Here is a 14,086-nt window from a genome sequence, read left to right on the forward strand (position 1 = left end):
AATATTAGGCTTTTATTACATGTGCACACCACCCACCATCTTGTTTTCATATGTGAGACTTCTGTTTGACAGTGTCCCACAGCACACTGACCAGGCAGTAATGAGGTCAAACTACTTGCTTAAATTAACAAGTAAATAACGGTCTAAGAGGACTATGGAAAAAATTTATCTTGACAGAACTTTATTAATAGTGGCTGGTCTATACTTCCTTTATACTCTGAAAGCAAAATACGTAGCTTGTACATGAAGAAGCTGTTATTTTAAGAGTCTGTTGTTAAAGCAAGAAAAAAAAAAAAGCTTAGAGGCTAAGCCTTACAACAGAAGTTAAACCAGATGGTCTTCACTAAATTAGTTAAATAAAGTATGATGAGATATAATGTGACCCCTTTTAATTACACTTTTACCTGTAGTATTTCTGTTGAAAGTCACTCCTCCTCCAGTATGTGCCAGTGGTTTAGAAAACAACGGGTTGTTCCAGGTTCCATGTGATCCTTCTTTATTGACTGCTACTAAAGAGACATTCTTAGGGTTTACACCTTAGAAAACAAATTATGGAAATTGCTATAAATATCAATTTTCAAACATAATTCAAACAATGAAAAATGGACATTTCTAGGACAGTAAAACAACACTGAGTTATTTATGGTATTTATGGTATAATTTAAACACCATTAATGAAAAACAACAATGTCCATTGATTAGGTTAGATTTATCAGCCAAACCATGAAAACTGGAGACACTGATTTAAGAACAAGTTCTCTTCATGCTTTCAAGAGAAATTTTAAAAGCCTTTTTAGTACAGTTACTTGGTTTCTATAAAACCATAATCTCATTATTGATATTTTTGACTCTCAAACAGTTAATACAAATTACAAATACCTAGGGTTCTCTGGGCTGAAAATAAACTGTTTCTTCAAGGGATAAGTTAAAAGTTAGGACAAAGAGGCTCTTGGTACTTCAGCATGTTATGAGCATTACAAGAGTTAATGGGATTACACAGCATGAAAGCAGCTCCCAGATCTAGTGGTAACAGAACTAAAGCAATAGGGATAAATTACAAATATGCTCCTTGGAGCTATCATTCTCTTAAGTTCTGAAATTAAATATGTATTTATGAATTTCTCATTGAAAACTCTACTAAAATCAGTGAGGCATCACAAGCATGCTTAAAAAAAGGTAAGAAACGTAGATGAACTTTCTGTTTGTGTTACATTTAGATGGAAGCTTCCACTCTTTTTAAATTTTTTTTTTTTTCTTTTGGACTTAAACTGTTGAGTGTCTGGGCTTCCTATTTAACAGCCAGTAGGTGATTTCATATTCAGAAGTCATCACTGGCCAAATGAATTCCTGGGAAATTAGTGATACATTGTAACAATGCTACTTGCCTGACAAACAGGAATTCCTCTGTGAGCCACCTAGAGTCTCACATGTGGATTACAGGAGAAGTTATGACACTGTAATTGTGCAAACCATCACAGTAATAAAGATACTGAGACACCAAGAAAATTGTCTGATTATAGAACATATTCAGAATACTGATGGAAACATTCCTTTTTCTTTCTCCTCCTTCCTGTTCTTATTCCTAGCAATTACAATATTTCATGTTATTTTCCTGATAAAATCACATATTTAGACTAAGCTATTTGTTTTCAAGGAGGATGACTGCCTTGGGAAGGGAAATGTGTGAATTCCTACGAGTGTGGAGTGGCTGATACTTCAAACACCTACTACTGAGAAGGGTAACTGTGCTTATCAGAACTTTAAGTTAAAAAAACCCCAAACCTTCTGACACTGAAAACCAGAACTATGCACTATATATAGGGTATATATATGGGTAGTTTCCTTAGTGCTCAGATAGATACACTTGCTTACAGGTCAATCAGGATATATTCCTAGGAATCCAAGAGATGTTAGATTCATATTACTGAGGGTTTTATGAACATAAGAGGGCCTGTGAACTTCTGTGGTGTGCAAGCAGTGTTGAGCTCCCTTCCACCTTTACATAACCAGGAATTTCCACATCAATTGTAATATGTTCTGGAAAAGACATTTAGTCCAAAACTTGAAAATTTAGCCTGGCTATGAAAAGCAAAATTATCCAGTGAAACCTAAAGCTTAAATGTACTTTATGTAGACAGCTTGCATTTTCTATATGTATTGACTTTTACCCTTACCAGGTAGATATCTTGATTGTCTTAGATAGTACTGTTTTGCTGATGCATTTGATCTTCCAGAATCATTTCTCATCGGAGCCTTATTTTCCCCTCCTGTCTGGATACAGCATGAAGCTTTTGGTTCTGGCACACTGAAAAATCAAAATATTCAAACAATGTGACCAACAACTCCATCTCAGAATACTACAGGCAGACCCTAGCCTGGAGAGTGCAGTGCTCTTCTCTTACCCTACTCTCATCAATTATAATTTATTCCCCCAAAGTAACGGCCAAATCTCATATACCTCATGAGTCTGATCGGGGACTCTGAAGAAAAAAGTATATCCAACACTACGGAATAAGAGCAAACATGGATAACTGTGGCAGAAATGAGTAGCGAATTTAACCAACAAAGGAGATTAAGTTAGTGTATCTGATTTTAGTAAAACACATGTTTTTTTAATAACACGATGAACATCTAATCCATACAGTGCCTGAAAACAAATTTGATTCAGTTTGGATATTACTGGTGCTATATCGACACCACACCCTAAGCTGGTCTGCTCATACAGCTCTTTGCATTCTTGCGGAATTTTGGAGACTTATATTTTAGCAATTTGTCTTAATCAATCTATAAATCTACTGGACACTGTTTACAAAAAAAAAAAAAAAAAGTGATTTTGTAATTATAGAACTTACCTAAAAATACATTCCTTGTTTTTCTTTTCTTTTAACAGTGAAATGCTAGGCTTCTTTGAACATGACATTCCAAATTCAGTGTCATCCAAGTCATCCCAGCTATCCACTGCCTTTACTGAAGTCTGACCCCATCGTCTTCTGCAGCTTTTAGGACCTACTGCACCACTAGGGCCACTAGCTGCTTGTTTCTATTTTAAATAGGAAAAAAAAAAATCTTAAATTTTATTCTAAAATTCTATATTTTGTATCTATTTCACTTCCTGACTACTGCTAAGAACTTTGAGAGAATTTTTCCCATTGTGTTATGCCTATTTTGGTCATAGTCTCAGAAGGCATTTGAGCACAAAATGTAACAATAATGATGGCAGGTATTTTGAGTATAGCTCTTTTGGGCTGTCATCCCTAAATTGTTCAGATCTATCTGAAGCAGTGAAGATAACACTCTATTTGCAGACCCAGTTCAGCACTCAGCCTCTGCTAGTGGTATCTTGCTGAACTCATGCTCTCAACAGTAGTAGATGAACTTTCAAGAAGTAGGGCACAGCGGTGCACAGCATTCATGGCAATCACACTCAGGGTTTAGGAGTGCCCCAGGATAGATACAGCAAATAAGTTAAGTCAGGCCTTTCCTTAACATTCTCTTTGAAATAAATTACTAGATTATAAAAGCATCCTTTGACTATATTTTTTTTTCCAGTATTTTCTGAATACCTGTTGTTTTTAACATACTTTATATTGCAGTTCAGTGAAAGTGGAAAGCAAAATGATTAGAAACCAAACTTTAATATTAGTCTTTCTAAAAATATTACTTGTTAAATTCTTACAAGCTTAGGAATTGGATGAATTTTCTCAGGTATTTTCCTGCTTGAGGCAGTTGAAGTTCTCCCTTTCCACTTCTCTACCGTATACTAACAACAATTTTGTGAACTGTTTCTCAAAAGTCAATAAACAGCAGCTGTTGTAACTACATTACTGCATAAGTTTGTCAGTAAAGGCTATTATAAATGAACATATGCTGTTGTTACAAGCAATCTATTATTCTGGCTTGCTGTAAAATTTCAGTAAGTGGGCAGTTATAGCCTTAATAAGTCATTAATTGTCTATCTGTATTTCCTCTAGTAAAAAGGATGACAATTTTCAAGGGATTGCCTGGTTGAGTATAGGAAGAACTTTTAATAAAACCACCTAAATATTTATCAAAGATGACTTACTGGCGGTGAGTTTTTATTGATAGTTGGAAAAAATGGTTGTGCCTGTGGCTGCTGCTGTTTTGGTACTTGCTGGTTAGCTGTATTCTGAGGCAACTGAATTTGCTGCAGAGGCTGGTGGTTAACCTTTGACAGGGGCTGTGGCTGTGTGTTCTCAGGTACTCCAGGTGAAGACAGAGGCTCTGACCTGGATATAGCTTCCAGGTTAGGTAAAGTTGGCTTTGGCTCTGTTGGCTGAACTGATTTTACAGGAGTCTGCTTCTCCAGATATTGTGGAGGAGGTCCTAAAATTTGGCCAACTTGAAAGTAAGGGTACTTCAAAGCCTGGAGAAAAAGAACATAGTAATTTTACTTCAAAAAGTTGACTTTGGTAACCTCATCAAGGATCTAAGCATGTTTCTGAAGCATTTGAGCAAGCTCTACAGCACAGATGCAAGATGGACACATGATGAGATCATATGTAGTGTGTATTGACAACTGTCAGTTCTGTTTTTTAAAATCTTCCCATCATATAATTTAATAAGATGGATTGACTTGTACATGTTACAGCAGCCATGTCTTTTCTTTCCCTCCTTTACATCTAGGTTTTGTGGAGTTTGTGTTTTGAGGTGCGTTTTATATTCAACACCATCCTATATTCATGCAGTAAAAGATTTTAGTCTTAGAACAGGTAGCCTCCACGACTTTCACCATATGCTTTATTACGTTTCCACAGGTAGCTGTGTTTTGGCAACTCAGTGAATAATATTTAAATAAAAAAACCTGCTAATTATCACAATTCTGATTTTTTTTTTAAAGTATGGGTTTTACAATTAGAGGATATTAATGAGCAAAGTTTCTCCTTCATTTTCTTATCACCAGCTTTCCCTGATTTTGTTTTGCTGTGAAGCACACTCACTGTGCTTGCTGTGACTTCATGGTGGTTATTAGGAAACTACAGGGTCTGTCTTCAGGCAGATGTGTATTTCATTTTTTCTCTAACCTTTTTGTGGTCACCGTCAGATGCACAGCATGGACATACCTTATTAACACAGCTCCTCCTATGTCAAAGCAACACACTCTGCTACTCCTTCTGGGTAGGATCCTACTCTTTGTTAGCTCTCCAAGAGAAGTTTTGCCTCAGCTGCACTTGAGAATTGCTGCCTTTGTAGACATTTCCATGTATATGCACTAAACTCTCCCTTTTGGCTGTGGATTACACAACTGCTGCAGCTGCTTCCTTGACAACTTACTTGGGCAAAAGCTGGTTATTTGCTTTCATGAAGCACCATGCAGTATTCTGTGTAGAGATATACAGCCCTGGACTATCTCAGTGGCTGTAACAATAGATATGCTTTATAAAGCAGAGAGAAATGGTTGCTCTACTCGGTATCATCTGCTTAACCACTTCTGAATCACTTATATTACATCCACCTAAGATAACCTGCAATATGTCCTTTTTCATTCCCAATTGTATTCCCCTTTTATACCTAATGCAATCCTATTTAGAATGTATGAATACTAAAAAAAAAAAAAAAAAACACCAAAAAAACCCCAGTAGAATGTAACCATCTTTAGCCCTTGAAATGTTTTTTTAAGTTAACTATGACCTTTGTGACCTATTGATATCTTATTCACAAAGTTATCATAGTACAGTTTACGTCTCATTTCCAAGTAAAAATAATCCTTTGCTCTTCCATACTGCATTCCATCTGCAACTTCACAAAAAGCAAAGCTTAATTTCAATATCCTCCTTCATACAGACGGGGGAGGAAAGAGAAGGTGGCAGAAGTGACTTATAGTGACAATTCAGGAAACTTGCAGCTCAGAATTTTCTGTACAGAGAAAATTTTAGAATATTCCAATACAGAAGACAACATTGCAGAAATAACTAAAGAGTTTATGATGTCTGCTGAGAAGGTTTAAGAACTTTCCTCACTACTCAGTCTTGTTCCCATCAGAGTTCAAAATGAGATGTTGCTCTGGCCATCAGTATTATGACAATCAATTGGTTTCTGTATCTACAATTTTTTAACAGTGCAAGAAAATTCAGTCGTGTACTTAATCATTCAGGTGCTCAGACCTGACTTGCTGTAGGTCTCTTCTTTGGATTCCAATTCAGCATATCACTCATAAGCTGTATTGCTTCATTACTTGCATTTGGGATGAGACATTTTAGGCTTATGGGGACACATTGTGGGAAACGGAAATTCATGGCCGAAGCAAGGTGGTATCCTTCTGGCCAGTCGCTCTGTTTCAAAGGAAAGAAAAATGAGTACCAAAAAAAAGACAAAGACTATGTATCTTTGAGGTATTAGATCAAATTTAATTTTATGCAGCTTGAGTCAGTCATGCCTGGTCTGTGTAGCTCCTTCCTATATAGCAGAAGACAGGCATTCCTGTTTTCCATTACAATTATTACACCACCAGTGAATGCAGCATCAGTCTCCAAGGGCAGTCCTTCTCAAACAATCCTGTAGGTAGAAGGTGGAACCATCATTGTGGTTACTATACTTGGACATACTCTATCTGAAGAAGAGAGTACAGCAGTACCAGCGGTACTGAACATCCCATCTAACACAGAAACGAGCTCAAACAGCTGACTTCAATGTACCCTCTTTATATGAATAGTAGAGGCGAGGCCCTTCCACCCAGCATACCATGGTTGTGTAACCATGACACAGCCTATACAATATACCACTGATTCCATCATTAAGATAGTCAGTGATTAAATTACAACTGGACACTATTGCAGCAGAAAAAAGCCATGACCACCAGATGAACTTTTTTTTTTAGTATTTAACTTTCCAATCGCAAACCCTAAGGTCCTTCATTGCTTAATAATGGCATTGTTTCAATACAGAACCATAGGATTATCAAAGAACCATAAGAGATCATCTAGTCCATGCCCTTGTCCCTTCCTGACAGGTGTCAGTCTCAAAAAGCTTCCAGTTTCTGGCAGTCCACAACCACTCTAAAACAGCCTTATTCTAGAGCTTAATTCTGCTCAAGGTTAGAAAAAGATAGGTTCCTCTTATAACAGTAAAAGACCATTGCTGAGTGTGCTAACATCCATGGACACCAAGAAGGACCATTTCTTTCTTCTTTCTAGAACAGCTTTTTTATACATTAGAAGGTGTATTTCTTCTCCTGTCTTACATCTTCCTTTGTATAGAAAAGAAAGCCAAATGATTGAACTCCTGGGTCTAGGCTTTTAAAGCTTTTCTTCTTCTCTGGACTCTCAACTTTCTCTCTTGAAAGGCAAAACTATAAACTGGACATAATATAGTGAGTTGAACAGAAAGAATAGTTCATACATCGGCAGACAATACTCCTTTCTCTACACACTGGTATGGTATTTGTCTTTGTTGCAATGTTGACATACAACGCACTATGTCTACATACTCTTCTACAGATGTGTTAGCTGGATAGTTATTCACAAATATTTATGAGGCTGATTATTCCTGCCTAAATACAGCACTCCATGTACTACTAAAGAAATTTTTTTAAAGCTACATCTCTAATTTTATAAAGAAACTGAATTCTAATCTTGTCTTCTAACATACTCAGTCCTCCCCAGCCTGCTATCTATCAATTTAAGGAGTAAAATCTATTCCATCAGAAGGCCTTTAATACAATTTAAAAATTTAATCAGATGCAGAACCACTCAAGAGTCCTTTTCAATCTATCTTTCATTTTGAATGTGAACCAGAAAAGCTTACTCTTTGAATAAGGCTTTCAAAACAGATATGCACTAATCATGCAGTTTGTTTATATAAATATACTGATGAGAATGTTGAGGGACAGCATCAGAAACCTTACTGCAGAAAATGTACGATATTAGTGCTTCTTCTCATCTAGCAGTGTAACAAGCTTTGTGGATAGAGTAAATTGATTTGATAGAATTTGGTTTTAAGATACCATGTTAGCTATTATGTGTCTTATGTACAACACTTTTAGCTCTGTTAACACAGTCTATGGTAATCAAAGAACTCAAATATAGTTATAAACCAAGTCTGGTTAAAGTAAGTCTCAAGACTTCAAGTGACTTCCTATTCCATCTCAGAGAATAATTTATACATTTAAATTAATGGAGATAAACCCTTTCCTCCTCTGCTACATCTTCCTCCTTTACTGGAGGGAACTATTTAGAACAAAGTAGCAAGGGCTGTGTGTTGAACTGGTGAAGTACGGTGATACAGTGAAAATAGTACAAGTGCAAAAATGAAAAATATATTTCAATTTATTGGAAAAAAGAATTTGGAATTATTTAAGGTGCCATTGCCAACCTTCAAGTAATGAAAATGTGTTTCATTAATCTCTCCTTTTCAGATCATCAGCTTTTTCTTTAAATTAGCATACTACAAGTGTACCATCACTGCCAGTACTTGAATAGTGCAATTTATTTCTTTATTAAATAAAGCAACATTTTATAAATAAAGCAGACATCATTCACAAAGCAAAATAGTTGCCTGTCACTATTTAAAAAAACCAGACTCACAGATGTCATTAGTTAGGTATTATGGACTAAAACAAAGGTGGGCTAATTGGAATGACGATAGCTTCTGGGAATAATTCCTGCAATTCCTTATTGCAGGATAATGGAATAAATGAAAATGTACTTCTGAAAAGAACAAAAAAACCCTTATTTGTAAAATCATCTTCAAAACCAGACTATTCAAATAACCACTGATGTTTTTTCAGAATGCAGAACAGTACTTCACTTGTAACAAATCCATCATTTGTTGTGATAATTCCTATCATAATATTTAAGCACTCTTCTTATGCAGTGATCTCCCTGAATAATGCCTTAGCATCATTGTAAGGACATAAAATTCTCAAGTCTGCCCAGCAGATGACAGGGGCACAAAGGAACTAATTACAGCTTCCTGATCCTAGAGGCCTGACTTAGTGTCTCTGACCCTTAGGGTCTTTTAAAGAGGCTACAGTTTCCTCTGAAATACTCAGCTGGTAATGCTCCCTGCTTTCGCCAGCAGTTTGCTAGTCAGGGAATGACAGAATATAAACAGTCATGATTTGCTTCTGTTCCCCTGCTTTAAAGGTTAGAGAAAAAACACAGCAGTCAGCTCAGCACTGCTCTGCTACCACACACAGCGAAAATCTCTCTCTGATCTCCCTGAGCTTCCAGAACTATTTATGCTATACACTGAAAATGTTCCAGAAGCTAGTATGTTGCTCTTTCACAGATACTCTTAACATACATCCAAATGTTCTTGCTATCCTAGACTTGTGAGCTGCTTAAGAAACTTAACATCTGTGTTTGAAAACTCGAGTCCTAAAATGCTGTTCATATTACATTTTTTCTGATGCACGATTGTCATAGCAAGCACTGTTTTACACATCATAGCAATTTCCACTTAATCCTCTAGACACAATTTTCACTTCCACAACTGATCATCTATAACTATTCACCTCTGACCTTTTTACTCTGCTCTCTCATGAGTTTGCACCTGCTTCTCAGTATGTTCTCTTGGATGTTTTCCCACCACTTCAAGCTCTTCATGTTCCTAGCTAAGCTTAATCTATTTCTGTTTTAAGTTTTCTGTTCCTCACTTCTCTATTGATAACAGCTCCTTTACTGGATAAGAATTATGCTATATTTTGTATCAGTAGAACACTAATGAAATTGGTGTTTTTCTCTCCCATCCTTCAGTTTTTTAGATCTAGAGACTGTCAACTATTTCTTCAAGTTCTGTTTGCACCCATAAAGTACTGATATACATCTGCCATCTCTTACCTTATTCTCCAAACAATATTTATATGTTTTTTTCAGTTTAATCAAAATTTTCACGGTAAGCTTATTCTTTTCTTGCATATTCATATATCCATTTGCTAAAACAACTTTTTAATTCAAGTAAATATAATTGCATAGATTTTTATACACACTACCCAAACCTTCCTTGTAATTTTAAACATTTAAAGTATTTAGCCCATTCATAAAAATAATTGAAAATAATTTTCCTCTCTAAAATACTGCAATTTTTCTTCCATTACTTCTTATTGCTAGTAATATTTATATCTGTGTTGAGATCAAATGTTTCCTTTATGCTTTAAACATAAGAAAAGCATAATTTGTCTAATTTATGGTATCTTCTAGAAGCTCCAAATTCTGGTTGCCACCCTAGAAGAATTACTTTCAGGAAAGGAAAACAAATTGGCTGTGGCAAAATGAAATCCTAGGAGGCTTCTGATTTTCTTTCCAATATGCATAGCTTTAAAGAACTAAATTAAACAACTTTATCCAGCTTTCATCAGAGGAAAAGAAGGCTACACGTAATAGTGTGATACATAACAGATGCTAATATGCAACAAAAGACTAGCATTACATGTCTTAAGGGAAGCTTAAAAGAAATACTGTTGAAAAAACCTTAAGTCTGCAGGAAATTTACTAAAACAGTAATTTATATGTATGTTCTGAAAGACAGATAACATTCAATGTTCTACAATAATAATTTTATTTAACTTTTTTTTTAAGATACAATTGCATGAGTTTCACTAAATCTTACCTTCTTTGGAGTCCCTAATACCTGGCAAATTTTGAAGATTTCATCTACTTCACTTGTGCCTGGGAAAAGAGGTCTTAATGTGTATAATTCAGCCATTATGCTGCCAACTGCCCACATATCAATAGGCGAGCTATAAATAGATGATCTTAGCAAAACTTCAGGAGCACGGTACCTATCAGGATGGAAAGAAATAATAGATAGATGAAAATGGTAAGACAAAGGTAATTAGTTAAGATAATGTATTACCTTCTTAATATACTTACCACCTGGTAGAAACATAATCTGTATAAGGTGGCTGAGATCTTAGTTCTCTAGCCAAACCAAAATCTGCTATTTTCACAAGTTCTGGTCCAATACAGAGAAGGTTTTCAGGCTTCATATCTCTATGAAAAAATCCTATAGAAGACCAGACAGAAAAGAATGGCAAATTGTCTCATCACTTATTTCAACAGCAACCTCCAATACAGTAATCAAAAATTCACTCTGGGATGTTTTAGAGGAATATAGCTTTTTTGCCTTTTTTTTTTTTTTTTTTTTTTTAATTCAACATAAAAGGATGGTAACCCTCCCCCCAACAAGCACACACATTCTCCCTCCAGTGATTATTACACCAAGTGTTCTTAAATTAACAAATGTAAACTGTCATTAATACACTAAGGGAAATGAATTGGCTATTGCAGCAATATCGAATAACAAACCAATTTCAGAATGATATCTTTGCAAAAACTACAACTGTTTTGTCAGTTTTGGATAATGAAAAATTGAGCATCTGACACTTACTTGATTTATAAAACTATTTGAATGATTTTTTAACTAGTTTATTCATCATTGTAACAACAATCTGCAGACAGACATACAGAAGATACCAAAATTCTGCTCAGGAATGATAATATTAGTAATGCAGGCACATTAAGTTTCTTTCATACTTGCTGTTGGCTTAAGCACCTACATACCTGGACAGCAGTTAAGTCACTAAGCAAATAAATTGTGCTGTTTAATTGGTACATACAATTTGTTATAATACAAATCACTTCAATTGAAATTCACTTGCTACAATAAAGCATTTGATTTCTGCATGCAAAAACTGACGATCACTATAAGAAATTGCCTGAAATTATGACAACGAAATGTGAATGTTCAAATTTATTATACCCATCATTCCCAAACACTTATGGTAAAAAAAAAAATGGATATTGTAACTTAGAAATGGCAGTATTTCTTAAATTCTCATTTTCTCATTTATTCCATGTAGAAATGAGGAAGGAAAATAAGATGCTAATAATTAGAGAACAGTATGTGATCTTGATCACAAAGATGTGAAATGGCAACTCCTGGGTATTTGATAATACTGAACAAACTAATTATTTATTTGAATTCATCAACAGGCCTCACCAGGGTACATGAAAGCCAATCAGGGATCACTGGGAACACTTATTTCATTTTCAGCTAATATTTTATTGTCTTTGGAAAGTTTTAAGGAGACCAATGTGATGTGAAGTACAAAATTTAAAAGTTGATCAAGAGAGTAAATTACTACTTTTTTAAAGACAAAGGAGCTTAATACCTGTATTTCAGAAGGCAGTTTGCAAACAGATACTAAACATGAGCATTAAGTTTTGTAAGTGTTGTGAAACTTTTTGTTGTTGTGAGCATACAGCACCTCTTATTTAGACTGTGCTTGTAATTCCTAGAGAAGTCCCATCTCTTCAAATATTTAAATACAGGCTGTATTTAATAAGAAGACTGACTGAATTTCTATGTGAAGTTATTTCAATATTTTTTAGATGTAGGGTGTCACATTAGTTACAGTATCTCAAGACAGGAGAAACTGCCATCTGTAAAGTATGATGGTCCTTACATAGGTATTTTTGAGGAAACAAATTCATAATATAGCACAGCATACAAGTTTCTTTAGTTTGTTTATTCATGTGGTAACTAGGGTGGAAAAAAGTACTGAACAACGCATGAACAATATCCAATGTTTTCAAAAAGAGGAAAATATGATTCTGCGAAAACAAAGCGTAACTTCAGGTATGGTTTAAAGACACACCATACTTGAAACAGGTAAGAATAATTTTTATTAGAGATAATTAATAGCTTTTGCTAGATATTTTTATTCATGTTATTACTGTGCATTATCTTATTCTCTTAAAAAGTGCTACACAGTATAAATCTAGAATGAAACCTACCGTGTTTATGGATAAAAGCTAGCCCTTGTAATATCTGATACATCATGTTTCTGATGATTGACTCAGGGAACAACTTGTTTCTGTGAAGAAACAGATTAAAAACTTCACATAATGAAAAAAAAAAAAGTATTTTCAGAACATTTGTGTTTCTTCATTTTGCACAATACCTCATGAACAGAAGAAAACAGACCCATCAAGTCTTGCTCACAAAGGAGGACAGATGCAACTAGCTCTCATCTCAAAACTCCCTTGCTGCCAGGCCTTAATTTCACTTACTGTAAGTGTTGCAGAAGGACTTCTCTGCAGAGATGTTCATGATCCGATGTAGAAGCTGGCTGGTCAGTAGCGTGCTTGACCAGATGAACATTTTATGCACAGTAATGTAGCAAGGAAGAGACCGCACAGCGCAGTACTGTGGTAGGTGTGGTACCCAGTGGTACCCTTAAGGGAACCCTGGTTGAGAGCAATGCTTCTCAACTGTAGGGTAACACTGTGCTAATATTGCTGGCAGCCATCTCAGGATGTGAACCTAAGAGCTTTCACATTAGGAGAAAAAGGTGCATGGCAATGTCTGAAGGAAACACACATTAAAGGCAGAAGAATTGAGCAAAGAAAAATGTTATTGAAAAGGATGGTCCTATTCCAAAGTCCACCTTGCAAGCCTTGCTAGGTACTCTTTCTCCAAGACTGCAACCGTCACACAGTTATTCCATATATAGGTCTTCTTTGTGAGCATGCATGCATGTACATGCAGATGACAAACCCCACCTTAAGCCAAATCCATGAGCAAAAGCAGAACAGTGTTTATCCAATCCTTCATACGTTAAAGTGAAAGCTAATAAAGAAAAAAAAAGTACTTGGAATTTCTCTCATGGCTCTACACACCAAAGACATGCAAACTATTGTGTTAACAACTGAACAAACTGTTATTTCCAAAAGCATTACAATATGCAACATTGTAACGCAGAGCAATGCAGAATTCTACCCTCAGATAAGCAGGTGCAGCAACTCCTGTTCACATCAGTGGGGCTGCAAGAAGAGCCAAAACCAGAAATTCCAATGTGTTCTTCAAGATACCATAAGAATCATTAAATAAAGCATGATGACACACTATTTGTTCTGTGAAAGAGACATACCTGTCCTTCATTAACTGATAGAGATTTTCCTTCATGTATTCAAATACAAAGTAAAGGTGGTCATTTTCTCGTATTACTTCTTTCAATTTAATTACATTGGCATGATTTAGCTTCTTCAGAGACTGTAATAGATCAAAATATGGCTTCAGATAACTCAGTGACTTTGATTCCTTATCAGAACAAAATTTTTAACAC

The 14,086-nt window shown here is 35.5% G+C and overlaps 1 protein-coding gene across 8 annotated transcripts in view; it reads right to left on the bottom strand.

Moving 5' to 3' along the window:
- Positions 1-14,086, bottom strand: part of MAK (male germ cell associated kinase) — a 32,568-nt gene that overhangs the window by 10,018 nt on the left and 8,464 nt on the right. For 7 of the 8 annotated variants that reach the window (XR_012633158.1, XR_012633159.1, XM_074899666.1 and 4 more), the window contains 9 exons: positions 13,892-14,013; positions 12,756-12,835; positions 10,830-10,962; positions 10,567-10,738; positions 6,123-6,290; positions 4,064-4,384; positions 2,853-3,040; positions 2,175-2,305; positions 405-536 (listed from right to left, as the gene is read on the bottom strand). Coding sequence is in view for 6 of the 8 variants with exons in the window: in XM_074899666.1 (XP_074755767.1) it covers positions 405-536; positions 2,175-2,305; positions 2,853-3,040; positions 4,064-4,384; positions 6,123-6,290; positions 10,567-10,738; positions 10,830-10,962; positions 12,756-12,835; positions 13,892-14,013 (1,447 nt within the window). In the remaining 2 variants the exon portion in view is untranslated. The remainder of the gene's footprint in view (positions 1-404; positions 537-2,174; positions 2,306-2,852; positions 3,041-4,063; positions 4,385-6,122; positions 6,291-10,566; positions 10,739-10,829; positions 10,963-12,755; positions 12,836-13,891; positions 14,014-14,086) is intronic. The other variant, XM_074899671.1, reaches the window with a different exon arrangement.

This window comes from Athene noctua, chromosome 2, assembly GCF_965140245.1.
Source record: "Athene noctua chromosome 2, bAthNoc1.hap1.1, whole genome shotgun sequence".
NCBI classification, from domain to species: Eukaryota; Metazoa; Chordata; class Aves; order Strigiformes; family Strigidae; genus Athene; species Athene noctua.